The 27,725-nt window shown below is 35.6% G+C and overlaps 4 protein-coding genes across 5 annotated transcripts; 2 read left to right on the top strand and 2 right to left on the bottom strand.

The window, feature by feature from the left end:
- Positions 1-31: 31 nt before the first annotated feature.
- On the bottom strand, positions 32-12,693 carry LOC109180420 (heat shock factor protein HSF24-like). 2 transcript variants are annotated; one of them, XM_019329976.1, is made up of 4 exons: positions 12,689-12,693; positions 11,796-11,799; positions 1,800-2,018; positions 32-778 (listed from the first exon to the last, which is right to left on the bottom strand). In XM_019329976.1, exons 3-4 carry the CDS (start codon positions 2,001-2,003, stop codon positions 158-160), a joined length of 825 nt encoding a protein of 274 aa, XP_019185521.1. In that variant the 5' UTR covers positions 2,004-2,018; positions 11,796-11,799; positions 12,689-12,693; the 3' UTR covers positions 32-157. The 2 variants fall into 2 exon arrangements, with proteins under 2 accessions (XP_019185521.1, XP_019185520.1); XM_019329975.1 differs by lacking the exons at positions 11,796-11,799; positions 12,689-12,693 and having other exon boundaries at positions 1,800-2,346.
- On the top strand, positions 6,597-12,921 carry LOC109180242. The gene is made up of 3 exons (XM_019329730.1): positions 6,597-7,230; positions 7,356-8,743; positions 12,736-12,921. The coding sequence occupies exons 1-3, from the start codon at positions 6,597-6,599 to the stop codon at positions 12,919-12,921; spliced, it is 2,208 nt and encodes a 735-aa protein (XP_019185275.1).
- On the bottom strand, positions 12,769-14,479 carry LOC109180423. The gene is made up of 2 exons (XM_019329981.1): positions 13,857-14,479; positions 12,769-13,331 (listed from the first exon to the last, which is right to left on the bottom strand). The coding sequence occupies exons 1-2, from the start codon at positions 14,269-14,271 to the stop codon at positions 13,249-13,251; spliced, it is 498 nt and encodes a 165-aa protein (XP_019185526.1). The 5' UTR covers positions 14,272-14,479; the 3' UTR covers positions 12,769-13,248.
- A 3,537-nt stretch (positions 14,480-18,016) lies between these two features.
- Positions 18,017-18,571, top strand: LOC109180244. Its single transcript, XM_019329731.1, has one exon. It carries the CDS (start codon positions 18,017-18,019, stop codon positions 18,569-18,571), a length of 555 nt encoding a protein of 184 aa, XP_019185276.1.
- The last annotated feature ends 9,154 nt before the right edge of the window (positions 18,572-27,725 follow it).

Here is a 27,725-nt window from a genome sequence, read left to right on the forward strand (position 1 = left end):
TCAGTTATAAGCAATCTTATACTACTTTACCTAGCTAAAATGACAATGCAATATTTATCTAATGCACATCCTCGAATAGTATAGCATTAAACAACATTGCGAAAAGATTCATGTTTCGAACTACAAACTTGTTGCAAAACAGCTTTATTTTATTCTATCAGTTACAGACCTTGCTGGTGTCTCCAGGTGCTGAAGAGATTTTCATCCATGGTGCGTTTTTCCTATGAGCACTGGGAAATTCGATGTTTCCACTGAAGCTCCGCTTTCTCTTCTTCTCTTTCAGCAGCACCCCGAATAACTTCAAACTCTCGCCATGTTCGTTGTCGCTGTCCTGGCTGTCATTTGAGTTTAAATCAGCTGATGAACCATCAAAACCGCTGTGGCTGGACCGAGTTCCTTGGGTCATGATGCGGTTGATCTCATCGGGGGCGACCTTAACGTACTGAGTCAGGAAAGCCACGAGCTCGTCGCATTGCTTCTTGGTCTGCGCGAGCTCGGAGCTCAGCACCTCGTTGTCTCTCTTCAACTTCTCATTCTCATCTGTCAAATCCTCCAACTGTGGCTTCCCTGATCTGGGGTTCTTCGTGTTCGATGACGAGGTGGAACTCGAGCTAGGTTCGTCGCTAGAGTTCTCGGGTGACGAGGAGTTGCATTTTCCAGTGACGGGTGCAGACGCCACAGTTTTCCTCCGTCGGATTTCTGTGAGAAGCTCTTTCTGACCTCTCTTGAAATTCTCATTCGCGAACTCCCATTTGTCTGGCACAATCTTTCGGAAGCCCTGTCAGAACACGATATATGGTCATCTGGTTAGAGTTCATCTCTTTTTATAATCAAACACCTTTCTATAACCAACTAATACTATCAGCTGATCAAAACAACTAACACAATCAACTATCAGCTAAAGCTAATTGCCAAACACCCCCATAGGAACTAAAAGCCGTATTATTGGGAAAAAAAAGAAATTGCTTTCATGCAGTCAAGCCCATAATTCTCAAGTATTGACAAAGAATTTTCTTGAAACAGAAATCGGAGCGCCTAAACAGGTTGGGAGATTCTTGTATGTGTTCTCACATCGCTAAATTTCCACAACTTTGATTTTGTTCACCTAACCAGCTAACCTACATGAATCCAAAGTGTCTTAAATTGACTACTGCCTACTGCAGTTCACATGTTGTCATTTTAGTATACAATGAAACCTAGAAGGATGGTTGGTGGGGGAAATACAGGAATTGAGTCTGGCATTGATACGATCCAAGTTGTTAACTTGGTAACCACAAAGTTAAAAGCTGACTGCTTGTGCAAGCAGCTTATTGCTTGTGCAAGCAGCTTATTAGCCTTTTTAGTTCGAGCCGGTTGATTTACCTCCTTATAGTCTTCTGCCTATTAGGGTCACAGGGATTGAGTTTACCGGTACATACTGTCCAAGTAGTAGTTACGGGTTTCCGTCGTAATCCAAAGAAATGGGTGATTTCTCTAGTAATGATATACAAAATGGCATAAAAATGATGGCTTCTTCAACCACTCTGATTGACCATTTGAGTAGAATTATCTTCAGCATGTGACCAAAATTGCTATCAAACAGTCAATGTTCACACCTAAAACAATCAATTGTCTTTAAACAAAAGGCAACTTGTTTGGATTCATTACAAGATTATTATTATTATTATTCTCAGTAGACAGGTTGTTGTGTATTGATGATGCCAGAGTCATAATAATACATTAATACTGTAACTAATGCATATATGATTATTCATTAGCAAAGATTAAGAATTTGTTGAGAAAAATATATGTGGACTTACATAGGTGTTGAGCTGCCGGACAAAGCTGGAAAAGTTGTTGTGCTTGAAGTAATTCGGCAGCAAATCCTTGGCGAATTCCGCCGTTTTCCAGACCACAAAGGTGTCGCCGCCGTCGTTCCACGACACCACGTCGTCGGTGGTCGGGTCGTCTACCAGTTGGAAAGTCTTCGTCAGAAACGGCGCCGGAACAGTCCTCTGCGACATTCTATTCTCCGGCGACTTAAACCGCAAGGCGGAATCTGAAGTGGAACCCAAAAAAAAAAAAAAAAAAAAAAAACACTCTAGCGCTACCCAGAAAATTTATAGGAGAATTAAGGATTTAGAAAGAGCTGCGGAAGAGAAGGAGAGCGGTGAGGAATTCCCAGCCCCAGCAGTAAAATCCGAAGATGAAAACGCAAGAACGGACGACGGTGATCGTAGCTTCTTCCATTAATTAATTCGCCGCCGCCTCTTGTTCCTCGCCGCCGCTATTTCCCCGCAACAACACGATCATAACTCCTCCTCCGAAATGTCTGCAACTCTGAAAGTAGACAAAGTATTGTTCTAGACAATCCGGCGGCGATCTTTGAGAAGCAGAATATATAGAAAGAAGATAAGAGGGGAAATTATTAAGCTTCTAGAAATGTTGAGAAAGAAGAGGAGGTGACATGGTTTCTTGGTTTTCTACGCATCTAACGTAGCCGTCGTCGATACTTTACCCAGTTGTCGTACGAGGTTGGGCCCACCATTAACCACGGAACATCCCAGTTCCACATTTAACGCATTTGGCGTGACAAAGACTACAAATCTGTGGAATGTCCCACTTTGACTTTCGATTTTTGCATTTCAAAAGGGATCTATTTCATGTGTTCTTAAATTTTACTCCCTTAAATTTATTTTTTTGACGTGATGGGATTTGATTGGCCATTTTTCATGTGAATCCTTATAAAAGTGTCTATATCAATATTTTAAGTATAAAAGTATAAGTTCAGAGTATAGAATAAGAGTACATGTAGTATTTTCCTTTTAAAAGTGAAGAATTCAGAAACTATGACGAATTTATTTAATGAAATTGTTCTTTCTTATTATTACTTTTTAGATTAACATATTTAATTTTGAGTGATTTTTAAACTTTATATTTAAAATACTTTTTGATATGTTTGATTTAAATAAAATTTTTATGTAAACTTTTTATATTCGATATTCGAATTAAATTTGTATTTGTATATAACATAACTAAAAGTATATCTGAACTAATAACATATTAAGTTCACATAAAATGTAGGTTAGATACTATTAATAATTTGTATCTGTATATAACATAACTAAAAATATATTCGAACTAATAACATATTAGGTTCACATGAAATGTAATTTAGATACTATTAATAATTTTTTTTGAACTAATATTTGAAATATTTTTGGATATACTCATTTTGAATTAAACATATATAAATAATTTTTACTTTAATTTAAAGTCTGATATATGTGAAATTTCAAATATCCGATATTTATATCAAACTTGTATTATGATATAATATAACTAAGAATATACGAACCAATAATTTATTGGGTTCAATCAAAATATAATAGGACGTTTGGTTAGAAGGAGATAATTATAAGGGAAAAATAATTGGAATTTCATGCGAGATGAATAATATAAGAATAATATAAAAAGTTAAAAAATTCTAGTGTTTGATTTGTATGAACAAATTACGAGAAATTTTAATTCTAATATTTGGTAATATAAAATCTAAAATGCTTATACTTATTATTATTATTAATGCTCAAACACCATCGGTTTCTTGCGATGGTCAAGTTGGAACAATATTAAATAACAAATTCAAAATTATCGATTCAAATTTACTTAGGTATTAAAAAAATATTTAAAAACAGAGAGAGATGACCCAGGGTCCCTTTCAACATTGAGGCATAGGTAGGGTTTAGTCGAACATAGATTGCGATATTTTCTAAATTATTCTAAAAGAAAAATATTACAAATTGATCGGAACAACTAAATATTATAAAAATTTAGTAATCATATATACGTTAATTGTGTAAAAATAAAATAAAAATGGATACTCATAGAAAACACCTGATGAAAATAACCTAACAAAGTGCATGAAATCATTCTTTTTTAATATAAAACCATTACAAGTGGAAGGTCAACAACTAAGCATTCAATTTGAGAGTAATCCTCCCACGATTAATAAAACAAAAAAGACAAAAAAAAAAAAAAATCACGTTTATATACAAATTTTGACTTGAAATTTAATAATTTTGATTATTTTATCGTCGTTATCAAAATGATGTTAATGCCAATCTTCAACAAATGCAAATTATCCTATGTAGAAGTAGAACCGTCAATGTAAATTTGCGGGTAATTAGACCCATCAAAGCCCCCCATTTACTTAGCGGCAAATTATATCGTGCAACAGGGCACAGTGTCTTGAGAATTTATTGTATTATGTTAAAAATTTATGTATATTATGCTGAGAGTTTATGTATATTATATTAAGAGTTCATGTGTATTATGTATTGTGTTAGATTATATGTATTATATTAAAAATTTATGTGTATTTTACTATACAATTATGTACATACAAAACAAAAAATTTTTATTCTTAAAGCGCACAATACATTGTGTACCCTGGTGTACGATATAACAGTTATTAGTTAGCGGGAGTTTAAAATCTACCCGTATTGTGGGCCTAAAATGGTAGGCCCACAGATCCCACCCTAAGCCCGCCGGCCATGACAAGGGCTATCAAGTGGCAAATTATGCAAAAACAACGTCGTTTTATTAAAAACGCGCGTCTCCCCTTAAAAAAAAAAAATTCAGGTTCGATTCACAGCAACAACATATGAATTATAATTCCAGAATCGATGAACTATAATTCCAGAATCTATGAACTAAAATTCCAGAATCTAATCTATGAACTAAAAATTCCAGAATAAATGAACTAAAATTCCATAATCTATGAACAAAAATTTCATAATCGATGAACTACAATTCCAGAATCGATGAACTATAATTCCATAATCTATGAACTAAAATTCCAGAATGAATGAACAACATAATGCTGTTGCTGGGAATCGAACTTGAAACTTTTTTTTAAGGGGAGACGCGCGTTTTTAATAAAACGACGTCGTTTTTGCATCCGTATGCACCATGCATGGTGCATACGGATGCACAACATAACTATCCCTATCAAGTTCTAAAAATATTGAATTTGAGTAAAAGTTAATAAATGCAATCTAAAATAATTTAGATAGTTTAAATAAATATTAAAACATTTGTTAAAGGAAATATTTTGTATCTTTATTTCCTAAGTTATAACCATGTTTCGACTCAGTTCCTACGTTATGATAGTATCCGAATTTAGTCCATCAGTTATGAGCGAAGTGGTGAGTTTAGTCCTCAACGTTAATATTTCATTTGCAGCTAACGAAAAATTTAAAAATAATTTAATAATAGAGGGGTAAAATAGGATTTTCAAATTATAATCCCCTTCTTATGTTGAAACCCATTACGCAACACTCATTCTTTTCTTCTTATACCTACAATCGAAGGTCTTTTTCTTCCCCAAGCTCCGAAATCTCAAATTTGTCCACTTTCAAACTGCGAAATTCACAGGTAAGTTGTTTCTTTATTTTATATGTTTAAATAAATAATCAATATTCCACGTATTGATGAACTATTTTAGTCATTAATTATAGGATGTCATCTCTTAGTACTTCATCTTTTCCTAATTTTGGGGATGATTTTTTATGTAAATGTGATGATTTATTACCCATTAGAATGCCATTGAGTTATGCTAATCGAGGAAAAAGATACCAAGCTTGTCCACGTTATGGAGTAAATTTTTGTATTTGTCAAAAAATTGAAATTTAAGTTTTTTTTTTTTTTAAATATAACTGAAATATTGAAATTTGATTTTTCAGAAAAACGGAAGTAGAGTAGGGTTTCTTCGCTGATTACATAAGAAACTTAGGGCTTTCGTCGATTTGGGGAGAAAGTATTTTGGCTAAGTTTGCGAAAGGGGGAAAAGGGGGGGGGGTGGTGGTGGACAAGTTATATTACATACAAGTTTTATTAATGAATTTACTTCTTTACACTTGGATTTAACTTTGTCAACGCACAATTAGCGTCAGAGACCAAACTTGCCACTTCTCTCTAACCGAGGGACTAAAAATGGATATGATAATAACACAGGGACTGAGTCGTCACTATGGTTATAACTCAGGGACCAAACTCACCATTTTCACTTTGTTAATCACAATAATAACTAATAAATTAAAATAATAAATCTTAATAAATAATATATATAAACTAGGCGGGTTCCAAAAATCAAAGTCGCCCTGCTTTTATTGCTGGGCTAGACAACTTAACTTGACAGGTTTAACTCGTTTTGACAACTCTTGTTAATCACAATAATAACTAATAAATTAAAATAATAAATCTTAATAAATAATATATAAACTAGGCGGGTTCCAAAAATCAAAGTCGCCCCGCTTTTATTGCTGGGCTAGACAACTTAACTTGACAGGTTTAACTCGTTTTGACAACTCTATCTAGAGGACTAGAGGAGAATAAAAATATCTCTTATTTTTATTTCTTAATAATAAATTAAATAATTTAAACGTGGTTAGGTTTAAGTTATATTCAGTAATCTCATTTAAGCTATCTGAGGGTTTAAGTTATATTCAGTACCGGATAGGCTCATTACTGACAATATTTTGATAGCAGCGGAAGTGGGCCACTTTCTGAACAGGAAACAATGTGGAACGGTTGGCTGGGGAGCTTTAAAGTTAGATATGGCAAAGGCGTATGACCGAATGGAATGGCCTTTCCTACAAGGGATGTTAAAAGCTTTGGGATTTGATGAGAGATGGGTGGAACGAATTATGTTATGCGTGACTACAGTGTCTTATAGGTTTTTGATAAATGGCTCTCCTAGTGACCCAGTCACGCCTACACGTGGTCTCAGGCAGGGCGATCTGTTGTCACCATATCTTTTTATTATATGTGCAGAAGGGCTTTCCCTACTACTTCAACAGGCACAGGATAATGGTTTAATTCATGGCTGCAGAGTGGCACGAGGAGCACCACCGATTTCTCATTTATTCTTCGCAGAAGACAGCCTTTTGTTTTTTAAAGCTAAGCAATATGAGGCAGTTGAGATTAAAAATTGTTTGGCCAGGTATGAAACCTTCTCAGGACAAATGGTCAATTACCATAAATCTAGTATTTGTTATAGCAAGAACACATGCAGTGGGGATAGGGAGATGGTGGCGCAGATCCTGGGTGTTGCCCAAGCTCCAAATTTTGGAAAATATCTGGGATTACCGGCTTTTGTAGGGAGGAATAAAAAGGCTGCTTTTGCATATATTGAGGATAAGATCAGGCAAAGAATCAGCTCGTGGAATAAGAAACTCTTAACGCAGGCAGGTAAAGAGGTATTATTGAAAAGTGTACCCAGGCAATGCCTACTTTCTCAATGAGTGTTTTTCTATTGCCTGTATCGGTCTGTGCGGCTATTGAACGAACAATGAATCGATATTGGTGGGGATCAGGAACTAACAGGGGTATTCATTGGAATGCAAGGGATAAATTGTGTGCACCCAAGAAATATGGAGGCCTAGGTTTCAAGGATCTGAAGGCATTTAATTTGGCTATGTTGGGGAAACAGGCTTGGCGTTTCCTAACAAATACTGACTCATTGGTGTCCCGTGTGTACAAAGCTAGGTATTACCCTAAATTATCTTTTTCTGAGGCAAGTATAGGGAATAATCCTAGCTACTGCTGGAGGAGTATTATGGCTGCTAAAGAATTAATTACCAGTGGGGTGCGACGACGTATTGGGAATGGTGAATCGACTTCAATATGGAAGGATCCTTGGCTCCAGGATGAGTTGGATCCTATGGTCCAAACTGAGATGCCACTACAATTAGCAGATGCTAAGGTTGCAGGGTTGATTGACCAAACAACTGGGTCATGGGATCCCCACATTTTAGCAGATATTTTTCATCCAAATGATATACCTAGAATCTTAAAGATCCCCATCTCCCCGGATTATGAGGATAATTGGTATTGGTATGGAGATCCTAATGGATGCTACTCGGTGAAGAATGGATACAGGCTTATAGTGGGTACCTATAATACTAACATGGGTTTTGATAAATGGAACACCCTATGGCACCTCAAGATACCACCAAAATGGAAAATGTTCCTATGGAGAGCTATGAGTAATATATTACTCACCACTACTAACTTACTTATAAAGAGGGTGGAAATTGATCCGACATGTGCAATGTGTGGTTTAAGGCATGAGGATATAATGCACTCATTAGTGTTGTGTGACTATGCAAAAGCCATATGGAGCCAATCTAGCCTTCTAGATTCTGATGCAATATTGTTTGCAGCTGCAATATTATACAATATTTGGAGGGCCCGGAATGAAGCGGTGTGGAATGCTTATCTACCAATGCCCAAGAAAGTCCTAGCCACGGCCTTAGCCGTTATGAAGGCATGGCAGTGTTTACATGCCACTGCCGACCAACCGAGTGCTGCTCACCAACATCCCACGCTACTGCCGCATGTTACAGTACCGGCCAGCTCTGCCGTGTTGATGCAACAACAGCCGCCACCGCAACATGCCGAAGACCATCTACCCCAACCAAGACGGTGTCACATCGATGCCGGATATCACCCGTCGACCATGACGGCCACCGCTGGAGCAATGTTGTTCACCCACACTGGCAATTATATATCAGCTTTTTGTGCACCTCCGCAAAGTTGCTTCTCACCACTTATGGCGGAGGCTATGGCATGCAAAGAAGTATTATCGTGGCTCAAGAACCGGGGGGAACAATCAGTTAACCTCTTCACAGATTGTCAGACACTACTCTCTTATTTGTCGTCAGCTACTATCCAGGCACGATCCTATCTTGGTTACGCCCTGGTAGACTGCAGAACCTATTTAAATATGCTTGATTATTGTTCGGTTAATTTTATCTCTAGATCGCAAAATACCTTAGCTCATACTTTAGCAGCAGCTGCTTTTAATTATACAGTACCGATGTACTGGGACAATGTCCCTCCTGAGTCTATTTTGATTCATCTATAAATACAACCCAATGGTTGACTTAAAAAAAAAAAAAAAAAAAAAAAAAAAAAGACAAGAAATCTTATTTATTGGCCCTACCATATTAGAAGTGCAAGAAATCTTATTTATTGGCCCCACCAGATTAGAAGTGCAAGAAATCTTATTTATTGGCCCCACCAGATTAGAAGTGCAACTAAAATGCTAATCCCAGCGGGTAACAAACTACCAGACACCACTAAGTATATTTTTAAATTTATTTTATGAATAATGTTTGATGAACTAAAAATTAAACGTGTTGCAATGAATTAGTTTAGTTTTTATTATATCTAAGAGTCATTTTTGATTGTCAGTAATGAAATTATTACAAACTATTACATACGAACAGAGTTTATTTCGTGCACATTCAGTCAAAAAAAAAAAATTTATTTATTAAGAGCAACTCATCATGCCTCTATAGAGGATTTTGTAGAGCTAAAAATTGATGGGGTAATTTTTGACTGATGGGATGCTGAACTTTTGTTTTATGGTCGTTGCTATTATTTATTTATTTATTTTAATTTTTTTCTACTTTTTTTTTGAATTTATGCAATGTAAATGTAGTATATATATAATTTTAATACCATATTATTTGAATTGAAATTTTATAATTACAAATTTAATTTAATTTTGACATGTTTAATTTTAATATAAATAGTAATAATTATAATTACAATTATAATACTTCTTTAGAATGATAATAAATAAAAAATAATTATAATATAATTTTTATAAATTGATGGGTCCACAAAAAACTTGAAAATTACGGAGTAAATAACTTAAACGTTTGGGAAGAAGGATTTTTGAATTTGAGTTAGATAGTAGGCGTTGAGGTGGATGCTGGGACCTATAAAAAAGTGAAACCAATTATTAAACCTAAAGGCATTTACATATGAAAGGAGTTTACGTTTGTTATTATTTCATGTATTTTGTAACTAGTCGTTAAAAGCCAGAGGATAATATGAAATTATCCCTAAAAAAAAATCCTCTTATTCTCAAATGTTGTTGCATCTCCACGTATAAAACATTGTTGTTGTACACTGAAACATTTGTAAGGTGATTTAATTTGGATGTTGTAGCATTATTGGTAAGTTAGGTGAAAATCAAATGAAGGAATGATACACACCACCTTTAAGGCTTTAACATCCCTTGGACACTTAAGTGGTCTAAACATGTCTTTGTGCATAATTAACATAATTTTTTTGTCCTTATATTTATATATATAATACATCATATAAAGAGAGAGGAATTTAATCATATTAATCTGTAAGTATTATGATAGTCCAAAAAGTAACTCTAAAGTTAGACCCTACCTACATCATATAAACTCAAGAGTAAATACCCAAAATGATCCCGACTATAGCTAAATTCACAAATTGGTCATCGACTTTTAATTTCAACCAATTAAGTCCTTAACTTTGCAATTTTGACACGATTTGGTCCTCCATCTATTTGACCGTTTGTTGACCGTGATCGACGATCTCCATAAAAACTTTCAGCTCTCGTCGGAGCATGTGGAGGCCTCCAGGATGACGTTGCACCGGTTCGGAAACACGTCGTCTTCTTCGCTCTGGTATGAACTCAACTACATTGAATCCAAAGGGACGATGAAGAAAGGCAACCGGATTTGGTAGATTGCTTTCGACACTGGATTCGAATGTAACAGTGCGGTCTGAAAATACAACCAGAACCTTAAAAAACTGATGATGGACCATGAAATTACATATATATCATCAAAAATCACAGTCAAGAAACGGTCAAATAGACAGAGGATCAAATTTTGTTAAAATTACAAAGTTAAGGACTTAATTGGTTGAAATTGAAAGTCGAAGACCAATTTGTGAATTTAGCTATAGTCGAGGGACCATTTTGAGTATTTACTCTAAACTAAATTACAAGTATAAGTTTGACAAAAAATTTATATATCAACCAGAATTCTTATCAGTAATCAATGTAAGACCCATAGAAAGAGCCATGAAATGTTGTCATGCCATATTAGAAAGTATAAGATTCATTATATATTACATTACATAGCTTCAGTATAATGCAATGGGACAATGTGTTGGCTGGTGTGAATCTCTATTGATGAGGCCTACAGGTTCCGTGGACGGACTGCAACTTTCCTAATATCCTTTCGAGTTGCCGAGTTTGTGATCAAGACATTATGGTAGAGAGCAATGAACATCATCGAGTGAGTCAATGGTTTAAAGCTGGAAGCAAATGAACACATGGGTCCGACGTTGATGGGACTCAAATCACTCAACAAAGACGGAAAGCTCATAGGTGGTGGATCCATGATGTCAGTTAGCGATTATCTAATTAGTGATTAGTGAATTTGATCATCGGATTAATAACGTTTAAAAAGACACCCCTCACATGTGAGGGCCAATTACTTTTGAGCTCCAAACAACACGTGGACTGTAGTTTTTTTTTTTTTGATTTGAACCCATGCATGAATCCATGATCTTTGACATGGCTCCAATAATAAATTGAAACATATACTACATCTCAACTAAAAGTCTAAGCTAATAGTTGAATTGCACATTAATATATGCTCAACACTTACTACGTTTAGAATTCAATCAATTTGTAATCAATTAGCAAATCTTAAGGATTTACTTTCCTAATTTGGGGGGAAGCATACATGTACATAAACCCTGAAAAATAAAGTGTAATGGGTTTATAATTTCTCATACTTCAAAGCAATATAGTGATCTCTTACCACCTCTAGCAAATATTCAGAACGGTTGTGCTGACGGTTCTTGATTGCAATAGCCATAAAACCACAAACATTATATCTTACTATGCTAACCCAATATCTTTGAAAATCATGTTTGATTTTTTATAGAGTACGGAGTACTGTTCTTTTGACTTCTCTTGCACCCCATCTACAAGATATTTCAAACCCATTTTTGAGGTTTTCTTTTGCTTTTGCTTCATGGTTTAAACAAGCGCTATGGTGGTGAAGCTTTACGAACAAGGAGTATAATCTCATCGTACTCCTTTCTTGCATAAGTACGTTCAAATTGTTGAAAGAAACACGTAACCGAGGAGTTACCTCTTTACTAGGTTAGATTATATGTTAATCCGTACGATTTTATTTTCATCATGTTTTACTAGAAAATGGAAAATCTAATCCATCAAGCTAGCTCATGGAGTCATGGTGATCTATATTCATAGTAGCAAAGTTCCCTTGAAATTCGGAAGATGTCTATTGACTTTCATGATTTGGCTTGATTTAGACAACCTAAACTAATTTAACTCTTTGTTGTCTTTTGCCGATTAGAGTTACGAGCTTTGATGACCAGATCCATCCTAACAAATGGTAGGTAGTGATGTGATATTTAGAACAGTAGTGGCAAACTTAACCTATCTCCCCATAGGTGACCAATATTTCAACCTCAAAAATTGAAAAGTACCCGTATTTTGTTAGAACCTAATTATTGTACCAATAAATTTGTTATACAACCCCTTTAAGACCTTTGAAAAACATTATACCTTTGATGAAAGTGTACTCTATGGGAAGTCAACCTGTATACTTTGGGAGAAAACAATATCTTATTATTTTTGTTGAACATATAATTATTAATGTGTAATTTCATTATCAGCTTAGACTTTTATTTTTAATTGAGATGGAGCACATGTTTCAATTTGGTATCAGAGTCATGCCGACTATGGTTTACGTGGTGTTTGGAGTCCAAAAGTAATCAAGTCACACACATAAAGAGCATGTTGAACTAAACAATCAGCTTAGACTTTTAGAACAAAACCAACTTTAAGTTATCATAATTTTTACTACCTTCCTTCTACAGACAGGACATGCGGTGCAAGGCATATGCAATCAATTAAAGAAACAACTTTTGACGTTTTCATATCCCATTAACCAAAGTGCAGACATGAAACCGAATGTAGCAGCTAGCACTACCTTAAACCCAGTAGAAACGATGAAAAGCGGAAAACAAAAGCCAAAGCAAAGCCACCAAAAGCCATGGACATAATCATCAGTAGTGGTTAGAGTAAGATACACAGATGCCTAAGATTCAAACACCAACAAAATTAGAATTCAAAAGACACCATTGAAACAGATCAAAGAAAAGCCTTTAAGTTGTGTTCCCCATTGCTTTACAACGACGTGTGTAGAGCACCATCACAGGACGCCGGTTTAAGGAATAACTATGAAACATTCCTAAGATATTCTCCGGCGGCGGACAGTTACTCGAAAGGATCATGTCTCGGCATACTACTACGTAGTACTTTTCGTCAAATGTTGTTCTGCCTCTGATTTTGATTATAATATATGATCATTCATCTTCTACAATTGGTCATCAAACTGAAGATTGCCGCACAGAATAGGCCACCACTTGTGCCCATTGCCTCAGCCTTGTCTTCACCGCCTGTGGATTTTCCCCTGCATCCATTGTTCAACAATAGTCAATTGCACGAGACTGATACCAATTGTCATGATCGAGCGCTTACTAGTATATCAAAATTCACAGCTGAAAATTATTAAATTTTCGACCACCTGAAAGTGATAGAAAGTAAAAAGTGGTCGGAACAAAGCTTTCCACTTGATTTAAGATTACTGATCGGAAATTCCATAATTTCCAGTAGTGATTCATAACTAAAAAAGCAGTGGGCTATGCTGCCATGACAGAATACTAAACTCGATTCTGCACGAAACCAATTGTCATGATCAAGCGCTTATCAGTATATTAAAATTCATAAGTAAAGGTGTGTCATGCCGCCATGACAGAATACTGAACTCTTCTGCACGAGACTGATACCAATTGTCATGATCAAGCGCTTACTAGTATATCAAAACTCATAACTAAAGATACAGTGCCATATGATAGAATACTGAACTCAGCTCGGCTCCAAGAGGGCCTAGCCAACAAGATAACAAGAATAATGGGTAGGGGATTGAGGAAATTACCGGGGCCGAATATGGCGCGGGGGCTGCCGGAGGGGGAGGGAGTGCCGTAATCGGAGAGGTTGGATGATACACATTGCGACTTTGAAACGGAGTTGTTGTAGCGCTTATTGACTGCGTAGAAGAGATCATACGCCGGAAAAGCGTCGGACAAGCGTTTGTCCATGGTGGGCGAGTCGAAACCGAAGCCGAGCTCGATACACCCCTTGAGCTCATCGAGGTCTTCGTTGGTGACGCTCTTGCTGCGCTCCCTCAGGCGGATCCCGTGGTTGCCCTTCCGGCGCCGCCAAGCCTCGTCGCGGAACGTGTCCGGCGACCACGTGTTTTGCCTGTAGAGGGACGCCGGAGGGAGCGGCGGCGGAAGGGGAGGAGCTTCCGCCGGCGGGAGTAAAGATGATGCATCTTTGGCGTCTGACATGGGGACGACGCGCTGGCCCGGCCCCCTTTTACAGGGAGGCGCCCGGCGGAGACGGCGGTCTTTCTGATATGAAGGTAGCGAATGAAAAATCGTGTGGGCTATATTTGTTCCCTGTGAAAAGTGAGAAAGCGTCCAGTCCTCCTCCGACGCCGTGACCCGTGGGGGCCAGCGCGATGATGCTTGGCAATAATGACATGTAACGTGTGTATAATGTTACTTAAGGAAGAGTTGGGAATATATATCTAAATGGCAATTGGCCTGGCATATACTTAATACCATCAAAATGAGCTACTTGCCAACTTTAATTACTTAACAATGAAGTGTGGGTATTATACATCTTAAATTAATTAAGTCTCCATCCCTATTACCTTTGAACGTAAGTAATTCTTCTTGGAACCAACAAAATAATTATAAAATATTTAAATAAAACGTTACAATACTGCACCAATACAATTAGCAATCAAAGCATGATAGAGCCTCCTAAAGTTGAAAAAAGTTGTCACTTGTTAGTCACACAAAGTCATCCTAATACTCCCTCTGTCCCATTTTGCATGTCTTACTTTCCTTTTTAGTTTGTCCCAAAATGTTGTCCTCTTTCCAAAATTGAACATCACCATCATTATATTTTTTCCCAAATTACCCTTATGACTTTTGCTTTTATTCCCAAAAGTGAAAAAGTGAAGGGCATAATTGAAAAATACATAACATTTACTTTAATTCCTTAAAAAGCGTGCAAAAAACAATTGAGACAACCAATTCGGGACGGAGGGAGTACTATTTTGTTTTCTTACGTAATGTACAAGATATTATATAAGAATGAAGTTACTCCGTGCGCTCATCAAATAATGAGTGTGAGTTTAGGGTTAAATTATCGTACATAGTTTTATATGCCAACTATCATGTACACTATTTGGTACAACTCAATTATTATTTTAATTGAAATTTGAATTTTAAACTTCTAGTGTACATCAATTTTAAGATTATAACCATAATTAGAATACTATACAGTATATACTATCGAATATCGATAAAGATCATTAATTTGTTTTAAGGGTAGATATTGACTATTGTTGGAGGCTTGTTTTGACGTGTTGTACTTAATTTATTCATTATACCGTGAACCATTACCCATATTATAATGTGGACTATTGATGCACATATTCAATTATAGTACATTGAATATTCATTTTTAATATATTGAGTACTCATTTTTACTGTATTGCAAATTTAATTTTTTGTATACTACCTAAAAATTAATATTTAGTACATTAGAAATAAACATTGAATATATTTGTTAGGGGTGGTACTAGTGATTGGGCAGTTGGCCTAGAAGTTGTTGGTTGGCTCCTGCTCTTGGAAGCTATTCGTACAAGTGGCTCTCGACTTTGACGAGGTGTTGGTGATTTTCAGAAATAGTAAACGAGGTATAAAAAAGCTTGAATCCACGACATTTAGATAAGATCTTTCTTAAAATTGGATTATGAAACTTCTTACTTAATTTGCCACACTTTCCTATTGTATATCGGGGAAGAGATTTTTTAATTTAGAGAAGGCAATTGGAACAGAATTAAATATATCTGAATTTCGAAGGCTTAAGGCAAATTTGTGCTAAAATATTTGCGTTAATTAAGTCTTTAGCATTCTATTGCTCGCCCTTAGCACATTCTTCGTTTTCAATGGTTGTGTTCGTCAGCTGGCAACTAGCTAGGCAAAAATAGTAAAACCAACAATATTAAAAATAAACATTTATCAATGATTCAACTTGTAATATGGGTTATGATCCATAGTATAATTTTCCTACTTAACTAGCTTCTACTCCATAATATCTATTAGAAAATACTATTAAGTGATATCTATTCATGTTATCATATGCCATCATACCAAGTATTGCGTGTGACATGGGACAATCATAACTAAATTGATCAGCCAATTAGTTATCACCTATATGACACGTTTGGTTCGCGAAATAAATTTTGAAGAAATATAAATACTATTTCATAGGGAAGTGAATAGGTAAGGAATAGAATAGAAATTGTATTCTATTGTTTGGTTCGTTGAAGGAATAGACTTTAGAAATGTTATTCCAGTGTTTGGTTGGTTTAAGGAATAGAAATGGAATATATATGTGAAGACCTAACTACCCTTATACATAATAATAATAATAATAATAATAATAATAATAATAATAATAATAATAAAATAGGGTAGCCCTAGTAATAGCTATTCCCCTATAAGGGGAATAGGCCATTCACAGGAACAATGATCCTGGGGTTCCGATATTTTGAGATACAAGGCAACTCTAGCTATATGATACTAGCATTCGCAAAAATTTAGGGATAACATTATTTGTGTGAGCATATATCCATTAATGTGTATCAACTATTAGCTTAGGCTTTTAGTTGAGATGGAACACATGTTTCAATTTGGTATCAGAGTCAGACCAAAGGTCATGGATTGTGTATCCAACTATTAGCTTAGGCTTTTAGTTGAGATGGAGCACATGTTTCAATTATTGAATGTCTAAAATAGTATGTAGTGATTAGTCAGTTATGGACAATATAATAAATTAGTTTACTTTTTGTGAGTTTTGATGAATTAGAATCACAAAGCTAACTTCAATCAAAGTCTAAATTTGAATAACAATTACATACTTTCCCTCTTTAAATTATATATATAGTGATTGATCAAATCAAGTTATAAAGTGATTGATCAAATCAAGTTAGCTTTTTAGGTTAGGTTTGACGAATGGGAAATAGTTTTCAATTCTGTGGTCAATTTCACTAGAAAAGCGACCCATTTGAACCACACGCCCCAAATAATCCAGCTTTAAACCAAGAACGGGATCCCTATATACATACACTCCCCGACACTATCAACGTGGGAGAGATCGATTTAGGACAAGAATTCAAAGGCGCCCCTACGCACTTAGCAGGTTTTGCATGTCGGAAATCGTGTCACCCATCGTCGCCCTCAGCTCGATCTGCACATATGTGCTTGGCTACTTCTCAATTAACATTGATCACATGTTCTTGTAATCATTCTACTTTTTCTTAAACCTCATGGCTGCAGGGTTTAGTGACAGTTTAACGGCATCTCTAGCCTTGACTTTTGCAGCTCTACGTTCATAAAATCGTGTCGTTGTTCCTCTTAACTTTGATGCGCTTCGGTTGTCTTCTGTGTGGTATTACGTGTTTGGTTGCTTAATTGGCTAAGTAATCCACATGTTTCTGTAGTTAGCAACATGTTCTTCTAGTCAAATGGAAGAAACCATGCATGTGTATCTATTACTAAAATTAGTCCGATCGAGTAGTCCAACCAAGTTAATCAAACTATTTGGTAGCTAACTTTGTACTAAGCAGTTAGGTAACATAAACTGATTTATCTACTAGGCTGATTTATTTTTTTGTGATCATTTGTCTGTTAGAATTATAAGACTATACCAGTGTCTCATAGTGGCTGCGGGTTTCCTAATTATTCAGAAATAAAAATTTATTTTAAAAAAGAAGGAATTGGCAATGGAGAAAGAGATTCTTAGAGAAATCTCATGGCGGCCCCTACTCCACTGCCATTGCTATAAAAGCTGGGCTTTCTTTACCATCTCATCACATTCTTTTCCTTTTTCATATTTCCATGTCTCCCTCTCCATTTACAGGGACAAAGAATAGTTTTTTTTTTTTTTTTTTTCTGTATTACCGTTACCGTTATTGTACTTGATTGGCTAAAAGTAGTTCTTGAAACAGCGGCGATGGTGGACGTTGACCGGAAGATGGCCGGGCTAAACCAGGCTCACTTGGCGGGTCTGCGGCGTCTCTCAGCTAGAGCAGCAGCCCGGACCGCCATGTCATCAAGGAAAAGTCTCGACACTCCAGGCCGTGGACTGACGCCGCGATGGGTGGAGTTCTGGAGCGACGCCGCCGTTGACTGGCGGCAAAAGACGTCTAATTCCTCGTCCTCCACGTCACCCGACCAGAACTTTGACATGCCCAGATCCGAAACGCCAAAATGGGTAGAAAAGTACATAGAACAGATCGGATCGGCGTTGAAACAAGGCGGGTGGGACGAATCCGACGTCTCCGAGATCGTACAAGTTTCATCGTGTCCATTCATCGCCGGCGAAATGGCGTTATTAGACAACCAGGCGGTGCTGGACGCTCTCCTAGTCAAAGCGGATCGTTTATCGGATTCGCTCCGACAAGCCGGGTGGAGCTCCGAGGAAGTTTCAAACGTATTGTGGTTGGACTCCCGAGCGGATAAGCAGAAGAAACCTAGTGGGAAACTGTCGCCGGAGATTGTGGAATGAATCGGAAAAATAGCGGAATGGTTCTTTAATTTACCGGAGACCGGCAGACATTGAGATCCATGTTTCTTTACATTTTCTTGTTCTCATTTTGCTTTTCGGCTCTTTTGGACAAGTAGAGATTATGTATCTGAAAATTGTTGCTGTATACAAACCAATTAATGGGAAAATGGTATAATTAAAATAGATAATTAACTGTGGCCAACTTAATTAGGCTATTATAAACTTGACTTTTCACGAGAGTAAGCAATTGACCTTTTTGATTTGAGATGTTCAACTATGAGTTTGATTTATGGGATCCTTTGACGATTAGGGTGACAAAGCAATATTTATCACATACATATTCACAGATAGTGACAATAGATTTCTCTTGTCACTCAAATTAAAAAAAAAATACAAAATTGAATATGCAAACTCAAAATTACAATCAGGTATCATTGGCCAGTAAGTTTAGTCACTCCTCTCGACCACGTCACACACATCTCAATGGAAAAAATAGTTCTCTTAAATTTTCTCTCTCATATATTTCATTTCTTGATGTGATTTCCATCATTGGGTACTCCGTACAGCACGTACTATAAAATGACTGACTCTACCACTAGTTAAATAATGTCACATAATAAGATATAGACTGGAAGAAAAAAAAAAGTGTCTAGCAACCCTAACAGCATCCATAGCAGTGCATTTTGCATGATTTTTAGAACAGTAACAAATTCAGTAGGTGATTTTGACCAATTTTTCCTCCTGCCAAACAATGTTTTTCGCAGGAGAAAAAAAGAACGCCAGCATAGAGCGTTTAAGCACACTTCACGTCCTACCGGACACGTATTTTCCACTAACTGACTGAAATGAAGTTTTTGTGTTTATTTTTTTTAAAAAAATATCTTTGTTTTTCCTTTTCTTTTTCTCAACCATTCCTATTTTCTTCTAAACTTCTTAAAAATTGTGTAAAATTCAACTAGTATAAATGCTCTAAGAATGGTTTCCTCAGCTCATGAAAGGTCATAGAGCACCACTTTACATTTTTGTTGGGCTAACCTTGTTCACCTACGCTTTCTTGTTCTCCTATTCATTGTGCAGGCTCATTGACATTTTGGTGTGTACGATGAATGGCCCATTTTCACTTTTCGTAAAGCCTGCTGTGTTTTCAGTACTAGGATTACTAAAATTCTTTGGCACCATCATCAACATTCTTGTCCCACCAATCCGCACTAAATTACTGCGTGGATTGTTTCCTTCGTAGCATTCAACTATCCTGGGAATATTAAATAGAATTATATCAGGTAATAAATTCATATTAAGCTACATATTGTGGACATCCGCCTTATTCGTACTGATTTTGGGCCTCTGAAGGCCACCCATGTTGCACCATAGTCGACGGCCAGTGGTCCGACCAATTCATAAGAACAAAGTCGACCGGAGTCCGAATACACCATCTATTCACTATACTACCAAATAATGAATATTCAGAACATAAAAATGGACATTAATAGTTCATGATATAATTTACATTTTTTTATGTCGATAAGAAACGTTAAAAGATAATGATGAATTTTTCAACAATGATGATGGAATACAGCAAATTTTTGTGTGGACCATGAATATAATATACATTTTTAATATACTTAAAATACATTATTATGTACGGGATGTATGTATATTAAATAATTTACTTTACTTACACAAATAATGTACTTTTCGTATATAAAAAATATTCGTTTTATTTATGGTTCACGCAACTGTGTAGATCATGGTCCATGTAATAATGATTGATGAAATACATGTTAAGGGGGAACGTTATGTTGTGGGCACGGTTCAATATCCATAATTTCTATACTGTAGATTCATAATTTTTATACTGTAGATCCATAATTTCTATATTGTAATTCATAAAATTTATATTTTAGATTCATAATTTCTACACCGTAGATTCATAATTTAAATACCGTAGATTCATAATTTAAATAAGTAGATTCATAATTTCTATACAGTAGATTCACAATTTCTATATTGCAGATTCATAATATATGTACTGTATATTCATAATTTCTGTATTGTAAATTTATAATTTCTAAAATGTATAGTTATCAAATTATGAACATATAGTTCTCTGATTTGTGAAAACAGAGTTCAACAATTGAAATCTAAAGTATAAATTTTATGAATCTACAGTATAGAAGTTATGAATCTACACTATAGAAATTATGAATCTAAGGTATAGAAATTATGAATATGGAACCGTGCCCACCTTCACAGCATAATTTGCCTGTTAGGGGAGCTCAGGCAAGTCTTTAGCCCATGTTTGAGGAATCAATGGGCCGCTGATCGACAAGACATGACGCCCATACATGGAAGGTTGGAGAAGGCAAAAGTAGAAGCAGCAATTCATCACGTAGAAATAGAATACATAAATGTACATTAAATTTAGCTAAAGAACATCATCTTGTCGTTTGCATACCAAAGGTTTCGCTACTGACTCTAAAACGGCACGAGCCGTGGCTTCTTAGCAGCAGGAAAGGTTACAGTAACAAAGCTACCAACTGGCCTCTTTAGTGACAATGACACCCTTTTTTTTTATTGGTTTTCTCTTTGTCATCTAGTACAAATTATTCGTTTTGTTGAAAGATTTTTTCAATGTACAGAATCTTTCAAATCATTATTTGTTGAGCTTGCATGCCCACTAAATCTCCCCCCATGAAATCACAGCTCAAAATCGTACAGAAAAACTCACTTGCTTGTCAATTCTCATGCTCATCATGGACCATTAGGTCTTGAGTGTGATGCCTGCGTGCTGCCCAGATCTTCTTTGATTTAGTGGTGACTACACCAACTGGTGTGTCTTTTACATCATGTGAAAACAATATTCTGTCTAGTATTTGACAAAATTGAAACAAGAAAATAAGTATTTTATGTCACTATGCTAAAAAAAATATTTTGTTTATTTTTTATGGTCAGCTGTATGAACCATACTATCAAATAATACATTTGTATATTAAAAATTACATTGTATTCAAAAAAAAGTAAAATTTAAGTGTACATGTATAGAACTCTGTGGAATAACGGCTGGGGCGTGAAAAGGAGGCCCAATCAAGGCTGGCTGATCTGTGGGCCCAGATGAAATGGGGTCCATGATCATGTTAGCTAAGGGACCCACACTCCCAAGAGACAATGTAGGTGTGAAACTGACTGGTGCACCACTACTGACCGCATTTGACGGGCCGAACCTCTTGTCCAAATCCTCAGGCCTCTGTTCGGTGGGTTGCGCTTCACTCTCACGTGCTTCATCATATACGCGGTCGCACCGCCGTCGTCTACATGCGGTGAAGTTTGGTGGCGCTTTACAAGAATTTCCATCTACTTTCCTTCATATTATGGAGAAAAAAACATGTGACTTCTGTAATATATACTTTGTTACGTTGATACATATGATCGAAGATTATGTCGGTAAGCCTAATATTCTGTATTTATTAAGTAGGATAAATTTTATCTTTAGTAACTAAGGTTCATTGAAAATTTTAATCCCTATCACTAAACTAGTTGATTTTATTGAAATTAGTTTATTATAAACTTAGAAGACTTTTCTTGTGCCTAACTGGTAAATGATGAATCAAAGAAATTAAATGTGATTTTTAATATGGACGGTGTGTCTTCTCATTCTCTTTATTTGTACTTTTATACAGATATTTGATACACATTACTACTAATCATTAACGTATGTCGGTTTAATAATTATTATAAACGGAACAGTTATATATGCTATATTAAAATTTAAATATGTGTAATACTTGTTGACAATTGAAGACATGCACTAGCCTAAGATAGCTTCCAATTCCAAGGACAATATGCATTGACCAATGGTCATGTGTGTCATACATACTATGGAAATTGTTAGGTAAAACGTAAGAGCATCACCATCAATGCTTTTTTTTGTGATTTTTGAAATAGTAAAAATCAAGTGTATATGTAGTTGAATTTAGTTATAGCCGATGGACTATTTTAGGTATTTACTCTAAAAAATGTTTGGAAGAGGAACTCTTAAGCTCCTCTATATAAGATGAGCAATATTCCTCTTCTAAATGTAAATGTTGTTGGTTGCTTTGAGAAGCCGAAAGGCTCTCATTTAAGAAAACGTAAAGGCTTCTCAATTTTTTTAATAATTAAAAGTAAGGGTATTTTGAGGTAAATTATGAAAATATAATTTTTGGGTATTTTGAGGTAAATTATGAAAATATAAATTTTTCCAAAACACTGAGTTTAAAGCAGCGTTTGAATTTTCAGTTGTTTTGACTATGGTTAAAACGTTAAAATTAGTAGATCCGTCAATAACTAAACATGCCCAATATATTTTTGGATAAATCAATCTATGGAAATTGAAGAGACTACCCTAAGACAACTTCCAAGGACAATATGCATTGACCAATGGTCATGTGTGTCATTCTATGGAAATTGTTAGTAAAACGTAAGAGCATCACCATCAATGTTTTTTTTTTTTGGTTTTTGAAATAGTAAAAATCAAGTGTATATGTAGTTTTTGCACAAATAGGAGATGGGATTTTTTTGGTATTTTTTTCTCCTGCAAGTACAAGAATTTTGTAGGGCCCACTGCGACTGAAATGGAAACAAAGGTCTCTGCCTTACTCCACGTGCTGGAGACGCAGGCGCCCAGTTGCACCTACCTGCTGACGCGTTAGCTGCCTAGTTTGTTTGTTTTTTCTCCTGTTTCCATGTCAGATCTTCCTTTTTTTTTTTTTCCTCCATCCTCTCTCTCCTAATTGGATCATCAAAAATCGTGAAGAACTAAGCTGATGGTGATGCACTAAGGAATAGAGACATTGCCAATGATAGGCACATAAAGGCTGATAATTGACGGTTCACATCTAATTGAAGTAATATACAGAAGATTTGATATATGAGACGCGATTGAAAATGGACAAGAAGGATTCTCTAGTCAAGCCTAATCAAAATGATGAGTATATCTCACCATTGACAATATCACCTGACCAACCATTAAGAAGTTTGTTAAATCAATGTAAGGCCAGGCCAAGATATGTTTGGAGAGATTGCAATTCTTTTTTTCTTTTTTTCTTTTTTTAGGTGAGTAATTTGAGTAAAATGGCAGGAAAACATGAAGAATCTGCGGTAACTTTTCAAAAAATATTACATTTCCAGTTTCCCTTCCCCACGATGCATTTGAATCAAATAACCCAAGTTTTTTTAGCATAAATTGTTCAAGAAATAAACTGGGAATTATTCATCAGCAGCAAATAGTAGTATCAGAATCCAAATTCAAACCAATTCAATTCCTTCTCCCCTGATGGAATCAATCACAGCTTTTACCTTTCCATGATATCTCTGATCCCTTTTGAAGAAAATAGAAACAGCAGGAATGCCGTGTTATAGTGTGTGAAAATCGCGGGACGTAATTAAGAACACGACAACATGTGATTGCAACAGTTGTAAAACCAGGAAAAATGTGAAGTTGCTTGCTTGCTTACCTGTACTCAATTTCAATTCTCCGGCCACCCGCCGCATCCTCAATTTCTGCTAATCTTTCACACTCCAAAGCTATCACTGACATCACTGTTCCATTCAACGATCAGCTTTCACGTTCCAATTCATGGAGAAAATGTTGAATAAACTAATAAAAGAATCCTGGCATTCCGTGCCGCCCCTTAGTTAACGACACTTTGTAGCGCAAAAATCACGGCCGGCAAGGCAAAAGTGGCGGAAACAACGGCTTTCTGCTCCCTCTGCTCTGCCGGTGCGCCGCAAAAGATAAAAGAATCTCCACTATTTTACTTCTATGTTCTGATTATAACTTTCGACAAATTAATTATTACGTAGTATTATTATTATTACTTCATTGTTGGAGGTAACCGTAGAGGACTAAATACACTGAGGCAACTTTCGGTACCGGTTATAAACTATGTGGCCGGTGTCGAAGTCCATTATGCCTTTAAAAAGAAAAACTTAGGGATCACAACATTGTCTAGCTAATCCTAAACCCACATGCCCCTGTCCTTAGAGTTCCAATCGTTATATCCTACACCACGGCGCACATAGCATTGTGCGCCGCGCGCTTCCCAAAACGACGTCGTTTTGGGGTAGTGTTGGGAAGCGCGGTAAGAAGTTGCTGAGATTATGTGTATTTGTTCACAATGTTATGTGTATTGGTTCATACAGTTATGTGTATTTTTTATACAATTATGTACATTCTTTTTATACAATTATGTACATCCGGATCAGAAAATTTGTGTGTATTATGTTAAGAGTTGATGTGTATTATGTTAAAAGTTTATGTTTATTATGTATTATGTTAGATTATGTGTATTATCTTTTAAAAAGAGTATGTATATTTTGTTATATAATTATGTACATTCATGTATAACATTATGTGTATTCTAGTATAACATTATGTACATTCTTGAACAGCGGATTTTTTTTTTAAAGAAAAAATTGCTGCCATTCACTGGGGCGGGAAATTTCAAAAAAAAAAAAATAATTAAAACGACGTCGTTTTGCATCTGGGCGCATAGTGCAACGCGCGCCGTGGTGTAGGATATAAATTGCCTTAGAGTTTCTATGGAAGTAAATCGCGAGTCGCGCAATCAACCCATCAGTCAGATCTTAGTTTTCATGTGCGTACAAGGATCCAATAAGACTTTTCATTATTTTTGGACCTTTTTTCATACATGTTTTCAGTGGGATTCGAACCCCCACATTACCGTCTCCAATAATGACTTTTAAGTCCAACTAGCAATATAACTAAGTTCTTTAGAGCATCCACATTGGTGGAATTATTTTCCTGTTTTGGAAGAGTTTTTGTAAGTGTGTTTAGGAAAGAGAATATGAGAAGAGGAGAAAAAAGAAAAGAAAAAAAAAACAAAACCAATTTTAAAAAATAAAAATAAAAAATTAATGGACCTATCAGGCGCACTTGAAGCACCCAGTGTAACAATTGCTGCGCGCGCAACAGCTCTCTCCTCATTTATTTATCTTCCCTTGGGAAGAGAAATAACTCACATGTTGCAGAAGCTCCCCACCCTCTCTCTCTCTCTCTCTCATCTCTCTCTGCCAACTTGGCATATTGACCTCAAAATTAAAGATGTGAAATAACTCTCTATTCTTCTCTGATAATGTTGTTCTTATGGTATTTGTCCTGGTCTCGGTGTCAACTCGCAGAGCATAATTTTGGAGACCCTTGGTCAACACGCATGGTCCTTGGCTAGGGTTCTCAAAATGTTGACAGACGTTACCTATATTTAATATGGCATTAATACCATCCTTTGTATGATTATTTGTCATTAAAAGGTTGGTTAATAATTAGCACGACTTGTATGCTATAAAATAAGTCTTATGTAATACGTCTTACGTGAAGCGGTATCACACAAAACCTACTCCATGCTAAATTGTATTCAACTGTCGATAAAAGAAAGGGAATGACATATTCTCATTACTAAAATTACCGAATTATGTCTATGAACGCTTTATAACATTTCATTTACATATTTAATTTTCACAAGAGAACCCTAAACACACAATTAGGAGGATTTATATTGTATCGATCCTAATAAAACAACAATCGTCAAATGTTTAATTAAATGAATGAGTGATAGGTTAGACACTGACGGTGTAGTATTCGGCTTCGGCCCGGGTGGTTGGACTTGGCCCAAGTGATTAGCCTAGATCAAGAATAGCCTGAACACATTATTATTTTGGTCTAGTTATCTCATTTAACTACTTTCATTGTAATTAGTGACCCTGATTGAAGGGATTTACTTTTTATATTCACTTCGAGTCCTTAATTTGTAGATTGAACTATATAAATACCTTAAGAAAAGGACTTGTAGGACAGATTCTTTTTTACTTAGAGCAATAACAACACCCAATTACTTCCAAATTTTCTTTGTTTTCGATTAGTTGAATCGACTAACCGTCAATTGTCTAGATCGTAAAATCAACAAGCATATATACGTTGTTGCCTATGGAGTATACTATATTACATTATGTGAAGTAAACTTTAGAAGAGTAAATATAGGGATTCATCCCCATGTGATAGGGGATGGGTCCTTATTTTCACCTAATTAATTAGGAACCCTACATATCATAATGTACATGGCTTGGATGTCGTCTGCTGCCCACGTTACAACTTACAATCACATGTTTTACACAACTGATTTCAACATAAAGGGGCATGGATGAAATATTTAATTAGGAAAAGGACCTCCAACTTATAAACATTTTAATTTAGTACAACGTGAATCATACATCGAGGTGGGGCTGATTGGCTTATATACTTTAATCTCACGTTTTGCGCTTAAACATTTAATTAGGGATTATTATATTACCAAGGTCATCAGTTATAGATTTTCTTTAAAAGGAGACGAGATTGCTTGATTGGAAAAAATCTTGGGTTTCAGATCATGTGATAAAAAAGAGATCATTAAAAACTTTAAATATAATTAATAATTACATAAAAAGAAAAAAAAAAAAACTTGGCAATATATGATTAGTTGATAAGCAAACTGTTGGTGCAATTATACAGTTAAAATTTTGACAGCAGAGTCCAAATTTACAAGCGCATGATTTTTTATTTTTATATTTTTAAAATTTTTATTCTCATTATATGATCATACGTAACCAAACATCAATATTAGTAATCATTCAAATTCTATTCTATTACCAAATATGCAAAATACTTTTACAAAAACTCATTACCATTATTAAATATTTGATTCCTATTTCGATTTCGATTTTTATGTGCGAACCCAACACACCTAAAGTGTGGCTTTTGTACTTGGTGTGTGAACGTAACGTGTGATGGACTGATGGGTACTCCTAATCAAGCTTTAATTATAGCAAATGAATCTTCCTATGATCTTATCTTGATGGCGGTATATCTAATCTTGATTTTACTTTTCACTAATAATAATCTCTTAGAAACAGTAGAATTGAAATGTCAAATTGATTAAGATCAACATAGACCTCCACAATCCTCAGCACCAACGTCACAGTGAGTCTAAAAGGTTGTCTTATTAGTTATTATTACTATCATTAGTCTAATGTTAATCTAGTATCTTAGCATAATTAAACCAATCAACTTTCCTTGACTTTCGTGCATGCATCAGCCACCCCATGAGTCATGCCATGCATGCAC

Source organism: Ipomoea nil, unplaced genomic scaffold, assembly GCF_001879475.1.
Source record: "Ipomoea nil cultivar Tokyo-kokei standard unplaced genomic scaffold, Asagao_1.1 scaffold1026, whole genome shotgun sequence".
NCBI lineage: Eukaryota > Viridiplantae > Streptophyta > Magnoliopsida > Solanales > Convolvulaceae > Ipomoea > Ipomoea nil.

Bases quoted from the DNA above. Each gene is read 5' to 3' on its own strand.
- LOC109180420 (XM_019329976.1), bottom strand. From the start codon at position 2,003: ATGTCGCAGAGGACTGTTCCGGCGCCGTTTCTGACGAAGACTTTCCAA. The intron at 779-1,799 runs GTAAGTCCACAT...GTGTTCTGACAG, and splicing joins TCCGGCAGCTCAACACCTAT to GGCTTCCGAAAGATTGTGCC.
- LOC109180242 (XM_019329730.1), top strand. From the start codon at position 6,597: ATGGCAAAGGCGTATGACCGAATGGAATGGCCTTTCCTACAAGGGATG. The intron at 7,231-7,355 runs GTAAAGAGGTAT...GGTGGGGATCAG, and splicing joins GAAACTCTTAACGCAGGCAG to GAACTAACAGGGGTATTCAT. The intron at 8,744-12,735 runs GTAGACTGCAGA...TTCCTTCTACAG, and splicing joins CCTATCTTGGTTACGCCCTG to ACAGGACATGCGGTGCAAGG.
- LOC109180244 (XM_019329731.1), top strand. From the start codon at position 18,017: ATGGTGGACGTTGACCGGAAGATGGCCGGGCTAAACCAGGCTCACTTG.
- LOC109180423 (XM_019329981.1), bottom strand. From the start codon at position 14,271: ATGTCAGACGCCAAAGATGCATCATCTTTACTCCCGCCGGCGGAAGCT. The intron at 13,332-13,856 runs GTAATTTCCTCA...CAATGGATGCAG, and splicing joins CCGCGCCATATTCGGCCCCG to GGGAAAATCCACAGGCGGTG.